This window comes from Balaenoptera musculus, chromosome 20 (assembly GCF_009873245.2).
Source record: "Balaenoptera musculus isolate JJ_BM4_2016_0621 chromosome 20, mBalMus1.pri.v3, whole genome shotgun sequence".
Taxonomy (NCBI): Eukaryota; Metazoa; Chordata; class Mammalia; order Artiodactyla; family Balaenopteridae; genus Balaenoptera; species Balaenoptera musculus.
Window position 1 is genome coordinate 58733241 of NC_045804.1, and position 24264 is coordinate 58757504.

At 62.5% G+C, this 24264-nt stretch overlaps 1 protein-coding gene across 10 annotated transcripts in view; it reads left to right on the forward strand.

The window, feature by feature from the left end:
• Positions 1–24249, forward strand: part of TOM1L2 (target of myb1 like 2 membrane trafficking protein) — an 82215-nt gene extending 57966 nt beyond the window's left edge. For 4 of the 10 annotated variants that reach the window (XM_036838275.1, XM_036838268.1, XM_036838273.1 and 1 more), the window contains 10 exons: positions 1498–1614; positions 6196–6329; positions 8255–8303; positions 8605–8728; positions 10037–10154; positions 11527–11602; positions 13616–13681; positions 18224–18283; positions 19892–19928; positions 20566–24249. In XM_036838275.1, the coding sequence (XP_036694170.1) occupies positions 1498–1614; positions 6196–6329; positions 8255–8303; positions 8605–8728; positions 10037–10154; positions 11527–11602; positions 13616–13681; positions 18224–18283; positions 19892–19928; positions 20566–20714 (930 nt within the window). In that variant the 3' untranslated portion in view covers positions 20715–24249. The remainder of the gene's footprint in view (positions 1–1497; positions 1615–6195; positions 6330–8254; positions 8304–8604; positions 8729–10036; positions 10155–11526; positions 11603–13615; positions 13682–18223; positions 18284–19891; positions 19929–20565) is intronic. The other 6 variants (XM_036838270.1, XM_036838274.1, XM_036838272.1 and 3 more) reach the window with 4 other exon arrangements.
• Positions 24250–24264: the final 15 nt, after the last annotated feature.

Genomic DNA, 24264 nt, shown 5'->3' on the forward strand with positions numbered 1-24264 from the left:
GGGCGCACTGTCGAGGGCGGTGGTCACTCGAGGTGGGAGGTGGGGGGCTCGGGGCACAGCAGGTGGGTGGGGCGGGGGCGGGGCTGGCGAGAATCACAGCAGGAGGTGAGGCCAAAAGCCCAGGACCGGAGCAAGCGGAGTTGTGAAGGGCCTCGGGTGTCCCTCAGAGAGGTTTAGACTTATCCTGCGAGAAGGCAGCCTGGGCCAGGGCAGAGCCTGCAGGAAGGACCAAGTCCTGCTGCGTCCCGAGCAACGCCCAGTCTCCCCGAGTTATTTCCTGGGGAGCTAATGCTGCCTCAATGCCAACCTGGATTCTTTTGGAGGAGTCTGGAGACGAGTCTTTAGACGAATCTATAGAATTTCCATTAGTTAAAAAGTGAGCATTGGTCAGACTTGAAAGAAAATCTATCCACTGTTTCTGTTTTTTAAATTCTCATTTATTATTTGTGACAGTGTCATGTTATGGAACCTCATTTAAACAGCGGGCTCAAGCGATTGTGTCCGGTTAGCAGAGTGTGTGCTCGTTTCCGCTCTGGGGGCCCCGAGGAGGGGGCGGCCAGGCAGGTGGGGGGCTGGGATCGGACAGGCCTGGGCTCAGTCCGCTGCTCCCGGTGAGGCTTCAGCCGGGTCGCTTAACCTCGCTCTCCTGTCAGTAGACCGGGCGGCGGTCCTTCTCTCCTGCCCGCCGGGCGTCATGGGCCGGCTGGGCAGCGGCATGAAGGCCCCTGGGACCCCCGGAGTGGGGAGGAGGTGGAGGCCGCAGCTGAAACTAGCTCTGCCCCTCCTGGGCCCCCGCCACAGCCGGCACCAGGCCTCCCAGGCGGCCCTGGGAAGAGGGAAGGCGGGCGCGTTTGCAGTTGGACGGCCACCGAGACCCTCCCCTGATTGGCCGTCTGCGCGGGGGGAGCTCGGGAGCGGTCGGAAGGAGGGTCTGGGATGGGCGAGGGGACACGGGCAGGACGAGAGGGGGCTGAACGCGGTGAAGAGAGAAGGCAGACCCAACTGGGCAGTGCGGGGCGTGCCCCTGGATGGTCATGGCTGGCCTGTGAGGTCACCTTTGCGCAGGTGAGGACACAGGCTCAGAGAGCGGTCCCTGCTGCGGGAGAGGCAGCCCGGGTCCTGGCTCTGGGGAGCTCTGTGGGGCTGGCAGTTGGGACAGGCACCCCTGGATGGGGAGCGGGTGGAGAAGGCACGGCTCAGGGGCCGCTGTGCTTGGAGCCTCGATTCCGGGCCAGAGCCTGCAACTGTGAGGTTCCTAGTCGAGGACCCCAGACCCGCAGGGGCCTTGGGGGCCACGCTCTCCACCACGTGAAGGAGCAGAAACGGGGCCTGAGAGGCTCACTTCCCCACGCTCCGACCCGGCACTGCCCCCGCATCCCGGGGCTCCCAGCTGCCAGCTGCCGGCGCCCCCTGTGCGCAGACGCAGACGGAGCCGGGCCGCGTCCACCTGGTGCAGGCTCACTGACCCCGTCCCCGCGCCTCCCCCGGCCCCCACAGATCGCCAGGCTGCGGAGCGAACTGGACGTCGTTCGGGGAAACACAAAGGTCATGTCCGAGATGCTAACGGAGATGGTCCCCGGGCAGGAGGACTCGTCCGATCTGGAGCTGCTGCAGGTGAGGGCCTCCGGGCCAGGGACACACGGGGCGGGGGCGGGGGGGCGGGATGGGGTTCGGGGCCCGTCCTCTAGAGGGACCGAGTCCGAGGAGGCCCGCGTCCAGCCCACGCGTCCTGGAGGCGGTCAGAGGCCAGTCCCAGGTGCTCTCTTCTTTATCCTCCTTAAAAAAGTTTTTTCCTCATTGTAAAATGCCAGTTGCAAAATACGTGCCCATCGAAAGAAAAAGGAAGTACAAAGAAGAAAATAGTTGTCTTTAACCCCAGCGTCTGCAGATAAGCACTGTCCGTGTTCTGATGTATTTTCTTTCAGACGTTTTTTCCATGTTTATCTCAGATGGGGTTGAGATGATACCAGGTGTACGATTTTATGTGTCGCTTTGTTCACCCAACATGACGGCACAAACATGCAGGGACCGCTAGCTGTTCCTGCTCGTGGGAGCCGCTTCTGGGACTTCTGGGGTGAAGCTGAGGGTCCCCGGCCAGGGTGGCCCACGTCCTGGCTCCGGAGGCTCTGTGGCTCACCGGCCACCTGCAGGTCTGGGAGCCAGGCGGAAAGGGGTCCAGGAGCAGAGCTGGCCTGCAGGGTTCCTGCCCCAGGTCCGCCAGGCCCAGAGCTGGCGCCCAGCTCTCCTGACACCGTCTCAGAGACTCTGGCATCGGTGGGAAGTGGCAGCGGCCCTGCCCGCAGAAGCAGCACCTCCCGGAGGGTGGAGAGGACGCCGTGAAATGTGAGGGCCAGCGGGGAGCACCTCCCACGCCTGCCCCTTGGGGCGGCCGGTCTTGGTCCCCTGAGGGCCACACTGGCTGCTGTCCTCCAGGAGGGCGTGCTTCCCAGGTGGCCTGGTCCCAAGCAGCTGCTTGCCGTGCCCTCTTCCGGCCCCTAAGGGGGTGAGGGTGAGGGTGGGGGTGGGGGAGACCTGCCCAAGGTGCGGGCTGTGGTCCCCGCTCTGGAGGAGCTCACGGCGGGCAGCCTACCTACCTGGGCCCGGGCCCTCCGGCTGCTCTGGACGCCGAGCGACCAGTGCCCGCAGCAGCCCAGCTCCAGGTGCGCCATCAGTGCCGCGTTGGCCTCCATCTGCGGTCTGCGGGGTTCTTCCAGGCGTTACCCAAGGCGCAGGAATCTGAGATCAGTCCAGGAACAGTGCAGGAACTGAGGGGCCTCTTGAGGCAGCTTTGTGCTGTGTCAGCACCAGAATTCTTGCTGACAGGGGTTTGCAGTGGACAGAGCTGAGTTCCTGGTAGCAGGCGTAGCAGAACAAAGCCAGCCCTGCGGACAGCCAGGGCCAACCAGACAGCACACACCTCTGCATGTGTGTGTGTGTTCAAACAAGCCCATCAGCCAAGACAAACAGAACCTGATCTCCTGGCGTCAGCTCACAGTTTTCAGAAATAGGTTGCTTCCCGTGACGTTTCCCTTCCCTCTGTCTGGTTCCAACTCCAAGCCTACCGACCTCGCTGCTATCTTATACGTCAAACAGAGAGAATGGTTCTGGGTGCCAGTGGGAGGCTGTCCTTTCGGCACGAGAGACTCGGGAGCCGTCAGGTCTGTGAGCAGACACGGCTGTCCTGGCCGCTGGCCTCGCTCCTTGAGCCAGCCGGGCAGGGTCTCCCAGGGGTCGGGGCTGCACGTGGGAAAGCGCCACGGTCTGCTTGGAAAGGGATGGGATCAGACTGTGCCCCGGGACCCCTCACTCGAGCTGGAGGGTGGCCAGAATGCTCAGGGCAGAAGCTACCCAGAGCTCAAAGTGGAAATAAATGCATTTGTCACCAGCCCAAGTGTTCACGCCCACAGGAGCTGCTGTGGATTTGAGTGTGAACTGCTGGGAGGAAATGGGAAGCGGGAAACGGGAGGTGTCGGTGGGAGGGCGCGCCGCTGCGGCGGCCGACCAGCATCCTGGCCGGCTGCGTCCGGGTGGCTTCCTGTGCTTCGCACAGGACTTGCAGGTGTGGCCTCAGCCGCGGCCCGCAGAGTGGCAGGAACTCGGGCAGGGTGGGCGAGGGGGGGCGGGGCCCCAGAGGGAGCACAGCAGCTTCCCTCTCTGGGCTGGGAGAGCCCTGGGAGGCGGCTTGTTTCTGAACATCCTCAGCAACAGGCCGCCTCCAAACACATGACCTGGATAGGCTTTGGGAAGCAGCACGACAGGGCAGGAAGAGCCGCGCCTTAGGGATCCCTGGCTTCACCTCTGGGCCTGGCCGCTGATGAGCCGGGTGACTCGGAGCCTGGAGTAATCTCTCCCCGTGGGACGGTTGGGAAGTGGCTGATGGAAGCCCGTCCACACCGTGCCTGCAGCCCCGGTCTGTCTGCTCCACCCGCTGGAGCAGACACAAGTTCCTCCCTCGCGTAGCAGGTCCTTCCGTGCTTGCAGGCTGTCGACCGCCCTCCCTCGGGTGTCCCGGTGGTTCTGAGCAGGGGGCAGCGCTGGGGAACCTGCAGCCTCCGTCTCCCTCCCTCACGGGCTGTCCAGCCGTGTCTTCCCTGTCCTGAGGCTCTGCATCTCTGTCTGCTGGAGCTTATGCCCTTGGCTGCACCTGGGAGTCCGGCCTTGGGAATCTTTAAAGCTCCCGATGCCGGCGGCCGTGCCCCCGCTGCCCCCAGATCAGCCTCTCCAGCTCTGTCTGCAGTTAGTGATAACGCGTGATTAATCCAGTGACGCCCAGGATGGGCGTCCTTCACGGCCATCCCTCAGCTGACGAAGGAGGCCCATCCCACATTGTGTCTTCAAGTAGCAGATGGTTTAGCCCCTCTCGCTTCTTGCCTCTCATTTCAACAAAAACCAGGAGGGCCAGGACCATTTTCTGTAGAGAAATCTAGTTTATGTGTTCAGCTTCATTATTTCCCCCTTTTTCTTCAACAAAGACTCTGTCTCCCTCCTGTCTCCTTTGCAGCTGTAGAAAGCAGATCTTAAGGGCCTTACTCCCTGCTCCTTAGAACTTGGAGAGGGTTCAGAGGAGACCCAGAAAGATGATTAAAAGATTGTTTTGCAAGGTGGGGAGGAGAATGTTCCTTGAAGAAAAGATACAGGCATTGGGACGAATTAGACAGAAAAAGGACATTTTACAAAGTCTTCTGGTGGATGGAGGGCTTTTGCTCCAAGAGCAGTGACCAGCCGCCCTCCCCTCTGTTGAGAACCAGACCCCAGAGGCCAGACTGAGACCGTCTGCGTTTAGGAAGTTCCTGTCCCAGCTGTTGCCAGGCGGGAAGGGCAAGCTGGGCAGGCCCTGGCTGTCCGTGGCTCAGGACCAGAAGAAGGTGCCTGTCCGGGTGGTTTGGAGGCAGGTAGGGTCTGCCTGCTGGTGACCGCGTGGAGGGCCCGCAGGCAGCCAGTGGGTGTCTGTGGTGGCACAGATCTTCATGCTCTGGTCCTCCTCTCCCGCGCAATCTCTTCTCGTTTCTTCCTGTTTAATTTTTTTAAGACAGTAACTTAAAATGTTGAAACAAGGAGAAGGTGAAACCTCCTCTCTGCAGAGACCCCTGGACACCCTTGATCTGGGCCGTGTTTAGGCGAAGCTCCGTGGGGGGTCCCTGGGTGCCAACCCAGGCGTAGAGCACACGAGGCCCTGCCAGCGGGTGGGGGATGTCCCGCCCCCCTCTGCCCCAGCTGAAGGCCATGGGAGCCAGACCCCAGTGCACGGCCTCGGGCCTCATCCCTCCTCCAGGCAAGGCCCCAGAAACCACCTAGCGCTTCCCAAACGTTCTGCAAAGTGATGGAACGCCTCCTCCGTGAGCGAAACTCTACAGAGACCCATCAGTGTCCGGACAGATGAGAGCAGAGCCACCCTGGCTGCCGTGGTGGTGCCCAGCGCCATCGGCAGGGCTTCACCTTTTCCCAGCACCACCGTGCCACCCTGGGAGAGCCGAGTCCAGGGCGCTGGACCCCCAGACAGCTGATGGTCAGGGCTGCTTGCTGCTGCCTTGGCCACCACACCCAGCAGGGGCTGGGCTCTGGGGGGAGACTGAATCCAGCCCTGGCCTCTCCCCGCGGGTGCTACTGGTGCTTCGGGCGTGTGTGCCGGGTGCTTGAGACGCTCCCTGCAGTCTGCTGAGGGGCTGGTTCTCCTCGGGCTGGCGGCGCCTCCGTGAAGCCTCCTCTGGGGGGGCTTCACCATCTGGGGTGGTTGGGAGCCAGTCTTCGCCTACTGGAGGTGAAGGGGAGCCCGGGGCGCTCTAGGCAGTCTGGGGCGGCGGTGCGGGCTCAGGGCGTGTTCATAGCGTGCAGGGAGCCTTGGCGGGTGAGATGCGTGATGATACACACAGGATGGGGCATCCTGCCCCAAGTGATAGGGCGGCGTCTGGCACGGCCTGTTGAAGAGAACAAGCAACTGCAGAGAGTCACGTTTTTAGATTTCCCAGACGGTTTGTGCAAACCCGTACTCTGCACACAGCAGAGTGTGCGCTCGGACGTTTGTCCATCAGGAGGCACCGCCTGGTGGGCGGGGCGGGGGTCCACCTGGCCTCCCGCACACGCCCGGCTTTGTGGACAAGCCTGGGCCCGTGTGGCTTTACGAACTGGCGCACGTCTTTGCAAAGCAAGTAGAGTGTGAACGAGGGGCACCCGCGGTAGCCAGACCTGTGTCCCCAGGAGCTGCACAGGACCTGCCGCGCCATGCAGCAGCGCGTCGTGGAGCTCATCTCCCGCGTGTGCAACGAGGAGGTCACCGAGGAGCTGCTGCACGTCAACGACGACCTCAACAACGTCTTCCTCCGATACGAGAGGTGGGAGCCGGCGCGGGGGGGTTGGTGGGGGTGCGGGGGAGCGGCGTGCCGAGTAGAGGCGGAAAATACTCCTCGGAGACGCCAACCTGTTCCCAGGACGGGGAAGTGCTTCTCGTTCTCCTGGGAGCCAGCAGCAGGAACGTGCCGCAGAGTCGGGCGCTGCCCTTCACGAGCCTCGGGCTGGCCCCTGTCACCCCAGCCCAGGAGGGAGGATGGGGCTCGGGGACCCTGCGCTCCTGCACCTGCTCCTTTGAAGATCCTCTGAATCTGAAAAGGATTAAGGGGGAGAAACCTCTACCAGGGAAAAAAAGATTTCCTCTTTCCCATTTTTAAAAAAAGAGATTTTCGCTTCCTTTGCCAACGCCAGCGTGTGTGGAGCGTGGAAGCAGGCAGGTGTGAGTGCTGGGAGAGACACGCCTTTCTGTTTTTCCAAATCATTTTCGGGTTCGAGGTAACAAACGCGCATATTCTTTTGCCTTCCCAGAGCCGTCCCTCAGGGAGAAAGGTGTGTGATCCAGGCAGCGTTCAGCAGGCAGGGGGGTGGCGAGCGGGTTCCCATCGATGGCTCTGACGGGGCTGCCCCAGAAAGCGCCTTGGCCTGGCCAGGCTTCTGCTCCTAAGGATGATGTCTGGGCCCCCGGGCTGCTGACTCGTGGTCTGATGACCTGGCATCACGTAGGGTCCGGGTGACAGATGCTCGCATCTGGGCCTTAGAGGGGGATTTTGCTGTGGTTGCCACAGCTCTGGGCTGTGTCTCAGCTTCGACCATGGCAGCAGCGGTGGGTGGCCCTGTGTCCAACCGACAGATGACGAGCCCTCCACAGGAGGAATGTGGGGCCGTCTGGGGCCCCCTGTGCCATGGGAGCACAGGAACAGAGCCGGGGGCCTAAACTCCCAGCGCCAGAGCCCCGGGTTCCTGCCCTGAGGTGCCAGGGTCTCCACTGTAAACAGGCTGAGCTTTTCACCTGTTAAACACATCTCAGCCCTTTCTGGCACAGGGTGACAGCAATTCAGAGGCAAAGCCCGGGGCCGGCAGCCCTGAGGTGCCCTTCCGGCCAGAGAGCCTTTGATAAGACTGATGGTCAGCAAGGGCGTGGGAAGGTGCTCCCGCATGAGAACCTCAGGTGGGTTAATATTGCTGTCCTTGTCAACCACTGAGGATAAACTGCATCCCACGGGTGGCCTGACCAGGTTGTCCCCCTGGGGATCCCTGCTCACCAGGTGCTGACCCCAGCACATGGGGAGACCAACGTGGAGCAGGGAATCTCAGCAAATCCCCAGCTGGAGAAGGTCTCTTGGCGGCCTCTTAGCCTGTGGCGTCTGGGGCTGCCATGCTGGTCCCCACCTGATAGAGAACGACCTGGGTGCTGGAGAGGAGAGTCTGTCCTTGGCCGGGCGGGGGCCCTGGCTGACCGACCCTCCCGCAGCTGCTGGGGCCTGTGCCTGCCCTCCTCCTCCACGTGCCCGGCCTTGGGCCCCACCCCTTCCCCTAGCAAGTTAGCCCTTCAGCTCGTCACTCCGCCACAGAGCTGCCCAACAGGGAGGGGCTGCTGTTCTCCTCTGGATCTGAGGCGCCCCCAGGGAAGGTGGCTGACCCAGCCTCCCCTGCAGGGCCCAGAGGAGCCCTGGGGGTGCTTACGACGGCCTCCTGCATGTGCCAGCCCGCACCTGCAGTGCCCTTGGGGAGGCTGGGAGGCTGATCCGCCCTCAGGGGAGCCCCATGCAGCAGCAGGAAGGGCAAAGTTGTGTGTTGGGGGTTGTCCACTCCCCGGCCCCCCAAATGGGCCGTGGTTCTCCTTCCCCAGAGCCTGGGTCTCTGCTGGCCTCTGGGCCCGCGGGCCCCAGGAGCTTCCCGGGCCAGTGAGCTTCGCGATGCCGTGTCCCAGGCGCTCCCTCTCCTTACTCCACTTTCCTTTCCCCGTTAGGTTCGAACGATACAGGTCAGGCCGATCCGTTCAAAATGCCAGTAATGGAGTGAGTATTCCTTCAGAATTCTCACCTGTCTGGAGGCCGGGAAACCTGGGGTCTCCTGGGGTTAAAATATTCGGGCGATGGGAGAGCAAGCTCTGGTGGGTGGACTCTGAGGAGGTGCCGGCAGGCACATCCCTGGCGGGAGGGTGCAAAGAAGCCCCCGGGACCTTGCTGTCCCTTAGATGGGGGAGGGGCGGGGGGGGTAACTCACAACAGCCCACCCGGGACCCTGGGTGGTGCCTGCCAGCTTTCCCCTCGGGGCCCAGCACGCGGGCCGGGGCTCAACCCACCTCCTGCCCAGCAGGTGCTGAGCGAAGTGACAGAGGACAACCTCATCGACCTGGGCCCGGGGTCTCCAGCCGTGGTGAGCCCGACCGTGGGGGGCACGGTGCCCCCGTCTTCCCTCTCCTCCCAGCTCGCGGGCTTGGGTGAGTGTCCCGGACTTGCCCCCCCGCCCCCACCCGCCGCCGGCCTTGTGGGGGACCCGTGGGACAGTGTGTGCCCGGGTCCTGCTGTGCCACTTCAGCTCAAGGCTTGTTCCCTAAACTTAGAGTTTGAACGCGTGTTGGAAAGCAGGGCTGCGGGGTGGTCCGAGGGACCGGAAGCTGTTGGCTTTTTGAAGAAAGGTGGCCGCTGTGTTGTATGTGGCACATTCTCTGTGGCTGGAGTGATTTCCTTCTCAATGTCACCAGGCCAAGGGGGGCAAGTAGGTGTCAGCTCCTTGGGTGCTTGGCACGTGGGCCCAGGAAGGATGCAGAGGCCACGTGGGGCTTGGAAGAGTCCGTGGCTGATCCGTGACGTCTGCCCTGGGCTTGCCAACAGGAAGGGGTTTGCTCTCCTTGAACTAACATCGGCGAGTGTGCGCCATCCTCTGAAACCTAAAACAAAAGATGCCATTTTTTCGCAGTTTGTTCAGTTTAACGTGTGTCCGTGACTCTGGATGCCCCACCCGGGCTGGATGAGCCCAGTCTGGGACAGAGGAAGTCACAGTATTACATAACCAGTCAGCACGATGCTCTCAAAATGCTGTCTTCCACCCTGCGCTTCTGTTTTCTTAATATTTATGTTTGTACCTTCATCTCATTTCAGTTGAATCAAGCTTTTACTTAGTGCCCTGGCAGCTGCTGTAATTCTGGCTTCTCGACATCTCATGTATCCGTAGCCACTGTTTCTCTTTCTCTGCCTTCAGTCCACCCAGCGTGTGGCCACCAGGCTTAATACCTAAAATTCAGATTGGATTCTGCTGCCCCTGCTTTAAAAAGGTCTAGTGTTTCCCCATCGGCTCCTTTGCCTGCGTGTGACCCTCTTCAGCAGACTCGTCTCTCCGCCAGCACCCTTCCCGCGTCGCCCCCTCTGCCCGCCGCCCAGCCCCCTCCCGCTCCTGTGGCAGTTTCCGGTCCCCCGCCCGTATCTCCACCTAATTCTGTGCTGCTGTCTGTCCCCCTACTCTGTGTACCCCCCTTGAGGCCAGGAACCGCGCCAGAGTCACCGTGGTCCAGTCAGGGTCGAGCTCTGGCCGTGCGGGCGCCTACGAAATACTTGTCACATAAGTGACCTTGGCCCGTGGCCTCTGTGACCGGCTCCCAGGGGCACCCTGGCGCGGGCAGGAGCCTGCATGGCCCGCCTGCTCGCCGCTCGCCCTCATTCGGGAGCGGCTTGGGGGGGTCGGGGGCTGTTCTCGCTCCCTTCTGCCCCCCCAGGACTTCAGCCCACCCCTCCTCTGTTCTGTTGCACAGACCTGGGCGCGGAGAGTGTCAGCGGCACCCTGAGCTCGCTCCAGCAGTGTCACCCCCGGGACGGCTTTGACATGTTCACCCAGACCAGAGGGAGCTCCTCGGCCGAGCAGCGCAAGACGTATGTGGGGACCCTCCCGGTGGCTCTCAGAGGACGCTGGGCGGGGCTGACCCCGGCCTGGGCCCACGGCCAACACAAAGGGGCCTTTTATTCACTGGGGCCAGGCCTTTCCACTCCGGTTGCCGGGACCTGGCGGTAGACACAGCTGTTGAGTGGAGGCCAGCACCGGGAGCCGGGCGGCCGTGCGGGTTTCTCCCCTGCTCTCCCTGCCCCCGCGCTGCTGCTGCCTCAGAAACTTCGTCTGTAGGAGGAGCTGGGGGCACGAGGCGGGGCAGGCAGGCACCGAGTTGGTTCCTCGCCCGTGGGGTGCGAGCAGCGTCTTTCCTGACGGGGGCTCTGGCCAAGATGAGCCCTGTGGAATTAGGGGGGTTGATTCCAAAACACACAGCCCCCTGTATCTCCCTGGAACCTGCTTTGAGCTTTCTGTTCAGCCTTTGACCACCTCCCCCGGGACCCAGCATCTTGACGCATCCAGCTCTTTGAGTCCCGTACTCAGGACTCAGCAGGTTGACCAGAAGCCCAGGGCCCCATGCACCTTTTAGCAGAAACTGCTTTCAAAATGGATACAGCAAAAGAAGTCGGGGAGCAGAGGAAGACAACCCCGCAATGAGTGACAGACCCTCACCCCAGACCGGGAGACCACCTTCCTTGTCAGATGCCACTGAGGCTGCTGCTTTTTTATTATTATTATATTTTTTTATTATTATTTTTTTTTGGCTGCGTTGGGTCTTCGTTGCTGTGCGCGGGCTTTCTCTAGTTGCGGCAACCGGGGGCTACTCTTCGTTGCAGCGCATGGGCTTCTCGTTGCGGTGCTTCTCTTGCTGCGGAGCATGGGCTCTAGGCACGCAGGCTTCAGTAGTTGTGGCATGCAGGCTCAGTAGCTGTGGCGCGCAGGCTCTAGAGCGCAGGCTCAGTAGTTGTGGCGCACGGGCTTAGTTGCTCCGTGGCACGTGGGATCTTCCCGGACCAGTACTCGAACCTGTGTTCCCTGCACTGGCAGGCGGATTCTTAACCACTGTGCCACAAGGGAAGCCAAGGCCGCTGCTTTTAAAATGAGAATTATGACCCCTTTGCCTCTATCTAGCCTCTCCCTCCAAGCAGTTCCGGGCCCTCTGACACCCTGTCCTTGAGCTTTACAAATGCCTCCTAAACAGAGGGAAATGGAGGTGGTACAGAGTCCCAGACCCCAGAGGGAGTGAGTGGCTGGGCTGTGCTTGAACCCAGGCCTCCTGGCTTCAGATGCAGCCAGACCACGGCCTAAATGCCAAGGCCTCTGAGTACTCGTGAGGAAGGTGCCGAAGCTGGAGGGTGATTGCAGGTCACCACCTGTCCGTCCCCCGTGACCACTCTGCTTGTGCTGCTTCGTCCCCAGGGCCACCTACGAGGACCCCCAGGCCGTCGGAGTACTTGCTTCTGCGGTAGACGGTCGGAAACAGAGCACTGAAGTGGTAGGTCTCTCGCCCTGTTTTTCTGCCTGGAGGGAAAGCGGGGCGGTCTGGTGAAGCCAGCTGGAGAGTTAGGCAGAGCTGGCGGCGCGGAGGGCAGACTGGGGTGAGCCATGTCAGCTCCTGAGTGCCCCCCACCCGTGGGGACGCCCGTGCCAGGACACCCAGGAGGAGACAGGCCGAGGGAGGCAGAGATGTGGGGAGGGCACCCCGCGAGCGGCCTTGGGCGGGGCTGCACCCCGGGGAGTCTGATGGGGAGCCCCTGCTCTCCCCCCTGGTGGCTCTGAGCTCTCAGGGCGCAGGGCTCCCGTGGCCAGAGAGGGTCTCTCCCCAAAGGCTGCAGTGCCCTGGGGTGGGCGGCGCTCCGACAGAAGGGAAACGGGGGCCTGGGCCTGTCCCTGCAGGCCCGCCGTCAGAAGGGGGCTGGTGGTCGGGGCTGGTTTGGGGAGGGGGCTGGAGGGGGAGGAGCAGCGCTGAGGGCAGAGGTGCTTTGAGGTGGAGGAGGGGCTTTTGTGATTTCTGGGAGATCGCAGGTCCCCGAAGGAAAAGGTTTGTGCCTTCGTGCTTCTCGTGAGGAGGTTCCCTTCTCGCCTAACTGAGAAATGTGTGTGGCCGTGAGCGAATGAATGTATGCGGGGGGTGGGGGGGCGGCGGGGGTTAGGGGGACAGTAGCCCCAGAACAGCCGCCCCCCGGCCTGCCCCATCCCGGGCCACAAAGGGGCAGAGCTCATCTGTCCACTGGAGGGGAGCCTGGCTTCCCAAACACCAGCCCTTGGCCTCCCGCAGCCCCTGTCCAAGTGGCCTGGGCAGGCGGCAGTACTGAGGCCTGGTGTCTCCGGGAAAGCTCGTCCCCTGGTCCCCATGTCCCTTCAGGCTCAGCCAGCTTGGTGAGGGCCGTGCATCCCTCTGCACCGGACACCAGGGGGCGCAGAAGAGCCACCCAGGCTGCGGCTCTCAGTGCCCCGCCCCCCACAGAACCCCTGAGGCTGGGCTGTGGGGTGGCCCAGTGGTCGTGTTGCTGAGGACGGCCCCCCCGCCCCAACTCAGGGTACCAGGGAGCCAGTAAGGCCGGCCCCTCCTCCTGGCCCAGCTGGCCAGGCCGGCCCGGTCAGCTTTCCACTCTGCCTCCAGGGCCCGCCCCGCCCAGGCCAGGAGCTGCCTCTGCCAGTGCCCAGGGTCCAAGCACAGGAATGCAGCCAGCTCCCTGCCCTTCACCCGGGGTGCCTGGCCTGCCTCCTGTTTTCAACGTTTCCGCCTGCAGCAGGCAGGCTGCTCCTCGTGTGCCCGGCTCGATGGGGTGTTGCAGGGAGCAGGGTTCGTGTGGGCTGTGTGTGTGTGCCTGTCTGTGGGTGTGTCTTTGTATCTGTGTGCACACACACTTATATGCATCTTCAGGCCTGTACTTCGGGTTATGTTGTTCCATATCCTAAACAATGCTGCCCTGGAAATGAAAACTGGGCCAAGGGAGAAATTAAGAACACAACAAAGAGGAAAAAACTGTGTAGCTACACCTTCACGGTACAACCAAATCAGTAGTTCTAACTTTAAATACTTTTATCATTTAGAAAAGGCAATATCCCCAAATTCATCATTCACATTAAGAGTTTGGAAAAAGAACGCACAGGTAACTGAGGAGGAAAAAGATAATAAGTAAGAAGAAAGTAGAGATGATTGTGCAAAAGCTGGTTCTGTGAAGCTGCCCCTCGGTGACCCTGAGAGCCCAGGCAGAGGGCAGCCCTGACCGGCCTTCTGCGGCCCCAGGAGTTTTCCCGGGGGTGCGGGAACAGGGGTTCAAGTGTGTGTTACCCTCTTGGGGTCCCTGTTACTAAACGCCTCTTCTCTTATCCAGGAGGTAAGGGCATGTTTGGGGGGTGGGCCGCTGGGTCCCAGCTCCTCAGGTGACGGGGGACCAGCTCTGACAGTGGCTTTTCTGTTTCCACGACATGTGCTATTGCCTTCTTTACCACGGGTCTTGCTGTGACTTTCCTTTCTGGGACTTTTCTGTCCTCGGCCCAGAAGAGAGGTAAAGGTGGGGACTCTTACCTGGAGCCCATAGACAGCTGGCTCATAGCCCAAGGAATGGTGAGAGGTCACCAGCCGCGCTGAGCCCCTTGTCCCCCCCACCACAACCACCCCCGGCGCTTCCCTCTGTCTTCTCGCGGGTGCCCAGTCTTCCCCTCCTGTCTGTCTCCTTAAGCCGCAGACTTCCAGCCCCAGAAACGCCATCTCTGGTTTTCTGTGGCGGTCCGGGCATTTGCAGGAGTGAGGGGAGGGCCCTTTCCCTCCTTCTACCGTTTCTGGAGCTCTGGGCAGTATTCACTTTTCCAGGATGGGCACAAGTTACTGTGGCCTCTGCTTGGGAGGGGATGTTTCTAAGAGGGCAGACTCAAAGCATCTGACTGCGCAGAGAACTCCGCCCAGCCTGTGAATGTGGGAGTCTAGGCCGATGGGGTTTCGTCCTGTAATTGTTTGTGCCCACTGTGTCCCCCGGGAGGATCTGAGACCTCCTAAAGAAACACACAAACGCTATTGGAACGGAATAAGAAGATGCTGGGTATCATACACGCAGTCAGCCTCAGGAAGTAGGGCGTCCATGGCTCCAAGACCCGGGAGGATCCCTCCTGCCTCGTGATCAGGTGGCCCCAAGTCTGTGCGCAGAGAGGTCACTTGCTGCAGGCTGCCTGCGGTGCAGGGGCGATTTCACCCCTGAGACCAGGGTCTGTGTGTGGTGGACCTGAGCGGGAGACCTAGACACACCAGGAGGAAGCCTAACTGACCCCTTGGGGCCGGGCCAGCCTGGGGCCAGGGGAGGGCTCTTCAGGCTGGGCCAGCATGCCCGAGCCTGCGGGCAGCACAGGGTCACCTGCCTAAGCAAGTGTGACCAGCTCTCGAGGACACGGGTCAAAGGGCCGTCAGAGCCGGGGGTCAGGGTGTCTGCCTGCCCAGCTGGGAGCTGGCGACACAGCACAGCCGAGCTCGGGGCGCCGTCTCCCTCCACCTGCCGGCAGCCCGTCCTGCTTGCTGCACCGGACCCCAAGGCCGTTCTCAGGGACATGGACTAGCCCGGCCCCTTGTTTGCTTCTCTGGGGACAAGCAGGGGCTCTGGCCCACACGTGCGGGTGGCCTTAGAGCAGCAGTCCTGGAGACCACGTCCACTCCACTCTCCAAATTGGGAGGATCCAGCCGTGTGTCCTTGTGCCTATTAGTCCTGCAAAAAATGATACTGCCCACACAGCCGCCCCGCGTGTGGCTTGGCAGCCGGTGGTGGCACCCACCCCTGCCCGGCCCCACCTAGAGCTCCAGTCTCCGACTTCAGAAACAAGCCCGACTAACAGCTAACCCCGTGTCTCACCTGCCCGACTGCAGTGTTTTTGTTTTGTTTTCTTCTAAACAGCGTATATTAATTGCTTTGCCTCATTTCCCATAGCATAGAAACCCTGAGTCTTTCCAAACCTGCCAAGTACAAATTCTTTACTTGGAAACTTTTTGTACTATTGAGCGAGACCAAAGGGCCTGTAGACTGAGCCTCAGGTTGGGGAGGTGGCAGGAGAGCTGTCGGGGGGCAACAGCCCCTGGAAACATCGCACCCGAGCGCAGCACTTGGTCTGGCCGCGTTGGAAATGGTACAGGTTTCCTTGCGGGAAGGCGTGTCGGGCGTCCAGGTCCAGCACCAGGCCCGTTACCGTGGAGGAGAGCCCCAAGAACCTTCTCGAGCAGCCTGCCTGGGGACGGCGGTGCTCTTGCCTCTCCCGGCGGCGGTCAGAGGCCTGTCACCCACACGCAGGGTGCAGCCAGGATAGGTGAACGAGTATCAGTAGCAGCAGGAACCCAAGGAGGTTAGTGAAAAGTCTGCCGCTGCCCAAGCCCAGGCTTGGGGCGGGGCCCCCTACGCAGACCTGGCGGCGCGCTTCCCCCTTTGAGCCGGTGACCCTACCGCCCACACGCAGGGCTGCCGGCCTGAGCCCAGGCTGGCCCACCCCTGCCACGTCCGCGGCTGCCCTCCGTATCCAGCGCCTCAGCCAGCCAGCCCCGTCCAGCCGTCCTCGGAGCGAGGGAGTTTGGGGGGCCGGTCTGTATCCAAGGGTGTACCCACACGCGCTCCCTTTATTTTTTTCTCGTTGCATCTGTTTCCCTTTCCGTCTCCTTCCTCCAACTCACCCTCTGGCAGCCCCCTTGCCCGGGAGGTGCTCACCCCAGGGCGTGTCAGAGCCCAGGTCGCTCAGGGTGAGAACGCTGAGGCCTCTCAGGCCTGGGGATGTGCCCGCAGCCGAGCGGTGACAGAGCAGCTCCTGTTTGCAGGGCAGCGCGAGTGTCTAGTGTGTCTGAAGCACCCGGTTTGGGGGCAGCTTTGCCGTGCTCCTGGCGCCGTGCTCACCCGTCGATTCCCAGGCAGGCGGCTCGTGAGCCCAGGCTGCGTCCAGCCTGGCAGGGCGGCCCATCCCCTCGCCACGTGCGCTCTCCTGTCACCCACACCCGACTCCACGTGATGCACGCCCTCGGCCAGCGCCTCAGTCAGGGCTCAGGCCCGATGGCTCCGGCATCCCTGGGTTTCTGAGTTAGAAACGGAAGCACCCGACTGAAACTGAAGGGCTCTGGGGTCGTGAGTGGCGGAAGGCATCACCCCGTTTCACAGACCAGGCTGAGGCCCCAAACCTGGGGCTTCTTGGGGCCCCGGAGGTGGGGAGCTCCTGGGAGGGAGCAAGTCCAGCCGAGGAGAGGGAAGAACTGTGCTCCCACCCCTGACTTGTGGGGGGCGGGCTTGTTTTGAGGGGTGCGGAGTTTCTCACATGTCAGTGTTTATTTTCTGAGCGTGCTGGCTCTCAAGATCGGTCCAGAGGAGAAAACTGAGGCGCCATCCCCAGCCCCACGGCACCAGTTCTGAACAGTAACAAAAAAGTTACGAGCAAAACCTGAAGGCCTAAGGCCCATGACACCTTAGTGTCTTTTTTCAAGCTTTGCGACCTGAGGAATCTCCGCTCCTCCTGGGCGGGCCGAGGCTGGTGGGTGTCAGGGCCCCCCCCCCCCCGCCCCCCCTGCTCCTGCAGCTGGAGTTGGCGGGTTTCTCCCTGGAGACACACTGACTTCCCACGCTTAGTCCTGGGGATTTGGCGGTGTGGCACGAGTCCTCCCCAAGGCTGGGCGTTCCGGCTTAGAAGCAGCATGATAACGAAAATTGGCATCTCCTGTCATGGGAACGTGTCGGGCAGAAGCCCCGTCAGCAGGCGTAAAAAACTGGCCGGTCGCACTCTGGATGCCGCTGGCCCCTGCTCCGTGGGGAGGGAAGTCGGCTTCAGGTGCTGCCAGCAGCCCCTTGGCGTCCTGCCCGGAGGGAGGACCACATGTTCCTTGTCACCATGAGTCATATCAGGGTGGTTTGAACTCCTTGATATTTTTTCATTTCAACATTCTTAAGTCTCCAGTAGGTCAAAGAAATAAAATGGCAACATAGACAGAATCTCTCTAATCTGATCGAGGTTGGCCTGAGCCTCTCTGAAACACATGTGGAAGCCAGAGGAGGGTCTGCTGGCCTGGCTATGTGACACTGGGGTGAACCCAGCTACAGACACAGTGCAGGCAACTTTTCTAGAAATAGTGAGCTTGTGAGTGAGTCCCAGGAGGTACTTCCCAGACCCAGCCGAGGTGAGGATGCAGGTCACCTCGATCAAGGGCCATCCACTCATTTATCTAGTCTGGGAGCCAACATTTCATTAACGTGGCTTCGAAGGGGTTAAAGGTTACTTTTACTTCTTATCACATTATCATTTTATTATGTCTGACAGCAGCTTAACTATTTCTAGGCAGATAGATTTTCAGGCCCTGGGCATGGGTGGCGCAGGCGTGGACAGGGCCCAGGCACCAGAGGGGTGCCCTCCTTTGCTCAGGACCCTGGTCCCCCCCTCCCAACCGCTCCCCTGCTCCCCCCGCCGCCCCCCGACTGCCCTGCTTTCAGTTACACTTCTTTTCTTTGATGCTGGGGCCACAGAGAGCCATTGAAAGCTGGGAGGAAAGGGTGGGATGCGAGGAGGCTGCTGCATTCAGGCTTCTTCCTGATTTTTCCACTAAAGAGACACAAAGACAACCAAAGCCCGCGGTCCCTTTTGTCATCAAAGCCCTTGCTTTGGCCTGTGTCTGCTGTTGGAGGAATGTGCTGGCCTGCTGTGGGCCAGGCCCCACCCAGGCCTGGCTGCCCTTCCTGCTCAGAAATGCCCCAGGACACCATCCTTTCAGTGAGCGAGCCTGGACCACCTGCCTCCTGCCCTGCCCTGGGCGGAGGGCCACGCGGCTGCCCCGTCCTGTTGGGGCTGGGACTGTCGCAGATGGAGGGGCTCCACGCCCCAGGGCTGAGAGGGGGACACACTAGTCAAAAAGTTATCCACTGAAGAACGCGTACTGCGCCTCCCTCCCCACTGCGTCCCGTCCCGCCCCGCCCCGCCCCCCGCTGGCCCCGCTTCCTAGAGCTGCTGCTTCCCTCACCTGCCATCCCACTCGCGGCTGCCTGCGTGCCCGCCTGCTATGCCAGCGTGTTCTGCTCTGTGTGCGTCTGGCTCCGTCGGGCTGCTTGGGTTGACGTGTCCGCTGTTCTGTCTCCCCTGCCTGGCCGCGCGCTGCCTGCCGCTTCCATAGATCCCCGTGGTGCAGCCGTCTGTCATGGACGACATTGAGGTGTGGCTCAGGACCGACCTGGTGAGACTCGACTTTTCTATCTCGTGTGGGGAGTGGTGAGGCCGAGGCGCCTCGGAGGACAGGAGGCCTGGGGGCCGGCGCGGGGCCGCTCCCTGGGGAGGTGGAGGAGGGGAGGCCGGGCAGACGCCCCTGGGGTCCGCACCTGCTCGGGGGCCCGGCCACACCACCCCCAGGACGCACACTGACTTTTCCCAGTTACTGCGGTTTCAGGTGTGTGTGTGCTTGGGTTCTTTTGGTTTGGGGTTTTTGTGCGCTTTTTAATTTATATTTTTATTTTTATTCATTTATTGTTTGGTTTTCATTTTTTTCTTTTAATTGTGAAATATACCCAGAGACATTTTTTTCTTTTAATTGTGAAATTTACACAGACATGAGTTGGTGTTTGTTTTTTAATTCACTCTCATCCCCCTTCCCCGGCATCTCCTGCTATCTTGGATTTAATGGTTCCAGGGACCATTCATTGTCTTTATCCCCAGAGATGGGCAGGAAGGTTAGGACATCGTGCAGCTGCCAAGGGCAGCCGGTCTGAGAGGGGAGGGCTGTGCTGGCCGGTCCCCCGCTGCCCCCTGCCAAGCACTCTCACCACCGCCCCCAGCCCCCCACCCCGGGGCTGCTGAAGAAATGCACCCTGGGAGGGGAGATGTCTGTCCATGGTCACGGCTGGTGGGACTCTCCCCGTGACCTGAGGACAACTCGTCTCTTGCTTCTCGCTGCCTCCCCTCAGGACACCCCCCCCCCAACTAGGACGGCAGACCTCAGCCCCCAGGACGGGCCTCCTGCCGCTCCGGGCCAGCCCCCAACCCCCCCACCAAAGCCAGGCTTTCCGAAGACTCGGGTGCCGTGCTAGGGGAGGAGGGGCCCCCCCATTTCGCCTTTCCCAGGGAATGCCCGGAAAGAAACAGCTCCCATCGCAGAGCAGGCAGGCCAGGGCCCCCACCTCACGGGGGGCACCCGCGCTCGAGGGCCAGGGACCCCCCCCCCCAGCCGGCCGCGCGGCAGGTCAGGGGCAGAGCCAGGAAGGAAGCCCGGGCCGTGTCCGCTTCCCATCACTGTGCAGAGTTCCCAGTGGCCCCCACGTTCCCACACAGAATTGACGCCCCAGAGCCTCCCCAGTGACGGCATCGGGGCGCAGGAGGATGCTGGCGCCGCCCCCAGGAGGCTGCAGCCGAGCAGCCCCCCTGCCAGAGCGCCTCAGGGTCCGGCCCCGTGCTTCCAGGCCTCACGCAGTTCCCCGCTGCCGCCCTGTGGCTGCCCGCGAGGGGACGCCCAGTGGAGGAGCGCCCGGGGCCCTGGCTGCCTGAGGCACAGCCTCCTGGCCGCCCTGCAGGCCTGCCCCGCGGCTCAGCCGGAGAACGAGCCTGCACCTTTTAGAATTTTTGCTTTCTGACCTTTCTGGGGGATCAAAACCTAGAACCTACTCTTTTTGTTTTTACTTTTTAAAAACAAAGTTTCTGTGTCTCCGATAAGACGAGAGCAGTGCTTTGCTCTTACAGAACTGGGGGGGACGGGAAGTAGGAAGTTTTGCTCGGGTGCCGCCCTGGGGTGGCCGAGGGCGGGAGCAGCAGCAGGGCGGGCGGGTCCTAATGTCCTCTCTCTGCTCTCCCACAGAAGGGCGACGACCTGGAGGAGGGCGTCACAAGCGAAGGTAGGCCACCCCCCCCAACCTGCTGCTGCTGTGCCCGCCCCAGGCTCTGGGAGCCCCCGCCGCCCGCCATGCCGCCTGGGCGGGCCTCCCTTGCGGGCTCCTGGGCTGTGTCCCACCCAGGCCTTGTGCTGATGAGGGAGGTGCTGCAGCTGGGGAACAGTAGGCCCAGTTAGCAGTCCCGGGTCCACGTGACCCCAAACCTGCACTGCTGACCAGTTTGCCCCCGCCGGATGCTCAGTGCAGCTGAAGCAAGACACATGCCATGCAGTCAGCAGGGCACCCTGTGGCCGCACAGCTGGGCCCCTCTGCAGGCACAGAGCCCTGCTTGGTGGGTGTGGGGGGGTTTCCCTGCCAAGTTCAGGGAGGAGCTCACCCCTCCAGCTCCCCCTGCCCTGCCTCCTATGCTGATCTGGACGGTGGAAAAGCTCCAAGTCAGTGGTGGGGCAGGAATCCTAACTGGCACCCCCCAACCCCCCCACCCCACCCCGCCGGCTTGTGGCGGGCTTCCCGCTTGCCCTGGTGGTGGCGGAGGAGGAAAGGGGGCGGGTGCTCTGTGGGGAGCAGGTGGGTGTGGCTGTTGGAGCCTCAATGCAGCTGAGCCCTTACCAATCCCGGCCGGCCTTGTTTTGTGTTGCAGAGTTCGATAAATTCCTTGAAGAAAGGGCCAAAGCTGCCGAAATGGTTCCCAACCTCCCCTCTCCCCCAACGGAGGCTCCGGCCCCGGCCTCAAATCCCTCCAGCCGGAAGAAGCCGGAGCAGTCAGAGGACGCTCTCTTTGCCCTGTGAGCTGTCCTGTGGTTGGGCCCCCCCCCCATGGCAGGTCACCTCTAGCTCCCCCCATCCACACCAGGCACTGGCCACTCTTCCCATCCCCAGCCCCCACCTGGTCCTGCGCTGCTGTGTCTCCATGGAAACGCCACTGTGTTTGCTCCCAGGCCTCCCGCTAGTCAGGACCAGCTTTAGCCACCCTCTCTGTGGGCGGCGGGACAGCGTCGCTGTAGTCACAGCCCCTCAACTTCTGCTCTTCCTGCCCACCAGCTCCCTCTGCCTGTTTCTTCCCAGGAAGAGCCCGCAGCTGGTCCAGCCCCAGGCAGGGCAGTCCCTTTGGGTCTGTTCCTGAGCAGTTCCTCTGGTCACCTGCGCACAGAGAAGGGGCTCAGGCCCCAGCCCCTTCCCCGGCGTGCCCCTCCCCAGCTCAGCGGGCCTCTCCTGCCCTCCCGTGCCCCCCTCTGTCCCAGAAATGGCAGGTCTGCACCTGCAGGCTTGGTCGCCCTCCCCGGACTGCTGCTGCCTGATGAGTGTCGGCACTTTAGAAGGCTCTGGGGGTGCCCACGGGTGGCGTCTCTCACCTGCCATCTGCTTGACCCTTTCTTCATACTCAGCTGCTAGCCCAGACCCACGTCCAAGCTGGCTCAGTAGCCGAGCCTGGGACCAAGGGGTCCCCTGCGGGCCTGCATGCTCCTGGTGTGGGCAGAGCCATGGGCTGTCAGGAGGGCAGCTCGCAACCCTGGCCGGTCAGCTCTTGCAGAGATAACATTACTGTCGCCAAGCTGCCCCTGCGCACCGCAGGCCCTGTGGCCGCCCCACCTGTGGAGGGGCCTGCACAGTGAGGGCTGGCTCTGGCCAGCTTGGGAGAGCTTTGCACTTCGGTGAATGTGCTTCGGCCTGGTCTGGGGCAGCCTCCACGCCTCCACCTCCAGGGCCCAGCAGCAGGCGGTGTTGCACCCCAGGCGAGATCCCAGTGACCAAAGGCCCCTGCACTCTTACTGGGCAGGGCCTCAGCCTCCCCTGCAGACTGTCCTGAAGCCTGACCTCCTCCCACCCCAGACCCCGCGCCCAGCCACCCTAGGAGGGGCTGGCGACACTCCTGTCTTGGGTCCTCGCTGGTATCTCGGGCCATGGGCAGGGCACTAGCCGCTCGGCTCAAGTCCGGTCCAGCCTGGGCCGCCCTGTGCTGTGGCCCAGAAGAGCGAACACACTGCTGCCGCGGCTTCCGCCAGCCTGTGAGCCCCGGCCCAGGTCAGCGTTCCAGCACGCGCTGCCTGGGCGTCGGGGCAAGGCCTGGCTGGGCCACCTGGTGGGCCTGGCCCGCGGCGTGGTCAGCCCTTCCCACCTGGCAGCCCAAGCAGGGAGAAGAGGCTGGGCCTGACACAGGCCGGGATCAGTGCCGCCGTGGGCTCCAGGGAGAGCGTTTAGGACGGGGCTGGAGGGCTGTGCGGGGCACCGGCAGGAGCAGGTGTGGAGGAAAGCGGGGTGCTGCCCGCCTGGGACCCACACCCAGCTTGGCACCCTCACCCAGCCTGGCACCCTGCAGCTTCCTCTGGAGAGGAGGCCTGGGGTCCGGCTGGGGCTGTCACACTCCAGTTCCTCAGAGGGCGCTCAGGAAGTCCCCACCACGGAGCTGGGCGCGCCTGCCTGCACCCCGCCCGGCCCCGACCCTCAGACAGCTGCACCCCTCTCCTCGGCGTTTCCAAGGGCGGGGCCCCGAGGCCGGCATGGATGCTGAGCGACTGAAGTTGGCTGACCTGAGCTGCAGAGAAGGCGGCTGGGTGGCCCGGCTGTCCCTGGCGGCCCTGGCTGGTATCCCCAGGCCTCGGGCGCAGCCTGGGGAGCATATCTCTCCGGGGGCGGGGGACAGTGGGCCTCGGGTGGTCAGTCCCACGGGAGCTGCAGCAGCCAGGCCCAGCGTCTGCTGAGGGAGGAGCCGGCCTCCCAGCCGGCGAAGCAGGGAGCCCAGGGGTCTCCCGATGGAGGGTGAAGTGGAGACGTACCTGCCCAGGGAGGCCCCGCAAAGCTGCCCCCCAGCTCCAGCAACTCAGCCAGGCACAGCTGAGAGAGGTGGGGCCGCCGGGGGGGGGGGGGGGGGGGGCGGCCTCGCTGGCCCTCCCAGCTGGAGCTGCCCCTCTGCTCGCCCATCAGGTCACAGCAGCCTGCTCCACCCGTAGGCCAGCCTGGGAAGCAGGTGCCCGGGACGGTACTGCTCAGCCCTTCCTGTCCTGAGCCGTAGGCGCCCTGGGCCCCTCCGCTGGCTCCCTTCCGCCTGGGGGGCACGGCGCTCGGGAAGGGAAGCTGGCCAGAGCCTTCCGCCCTGGGGAGTGGGACCCTCCGAGCCACCAGCCTCTCCCCCAGTGTTAGACATCACAGATACAGTATGTACTTAATTACACTACGTTATTGCTGGGATTCCTTATGAGCACTAATTATACCTGATTATAGGTTAAAATATTTATTTTGTCAAGATATTTTCTTGGGGATGTGTTTAACCTTTTCTGTGTTGTGTGCTGAGATGTGAAAACTAACCCTCTCCTCCTGCCTTTCTGGCCGCTGGGCAGCAGCGCATGGCACTAAGTGCAGTGGGACCCGGGCACTGGCGGGCCTTTGGCCAGCCTGCCCCAGAGCGGCCCCTGCCCGGGACCCCCAGGCACCGTGCAGGCCGACCGGCCCAGGTGACACGTGAGCGACTGGCTTATCAGCACGCGCGGGACAAGGCCGCAGAGCTGCAGCGGCTCGTCGCTGGCCGGGCCAGAGGGCAAGGTGGCCGTCGGCCGGCCGTCCTCCTGTCTCTCTGTCAGCCCCCTCAGTGTGAGCGACCGTGCTGTCTGCCCTGGGCCACGCTGCCCTCGCCCTTCTCACCCAGGGTCCAGAGCAAGGGGCCTGGGGAGGCGTGAGGCCTGGGCCTCCACTCAAGGCCCCAGCGGGGAGAGGGGACCGGTGGCTGCAGGCGCCCAGACTCTGCTCTTCCCGTCCCTTCCTGCTGCCACAGCCCCACTTGCCTCCGCACGCTTCTAACTCAGTCCAGCCCAGCCTTCCGGAGGGTCCGAGGGGGCTGTGGGCTGGCGAAGGGGAAGCACCGTGGAGGGCGGCAGTGCTCTGCACTAGCTGCCGCCAGGTCCGGGCCCCTCCCCCGTCCCCGACGTGGGCAGAGCCGGCTCCGCCCCCCGGGCTGAGTGTGTGCACCCAGAAGACGCCCGGTGGCCCCCGCCTCTCCCAGTGCCCTGCTCCAGCCCATGCTGTCCCCGGGGCGCCCTGGGAACAGCTGTCAACCCCGGAGTATCACTGCGTCTCTCCAGGCACTCCTGGAGGAAGGGTGGATGGATATTTATTTCCTCGAGTTTGCACTTGATCTGTGAGGGTTCTCAGGTTTGTTGTCCGGCATCCCACAGCCTGGCGGTCCGTCACTGTCTCTGCCGGCAGACTCCTCTCTCTAGAGGGGAGTCAGCGACACCAGAGCGTCTGTCCGCCCACTGGCTCTCCTTCCAGATATGTCTGTCTAGTTTGGGATCTTGCATGTAAAATACTTCACAATAAACAAACAAACAGACTGTTGCCGTGTGAT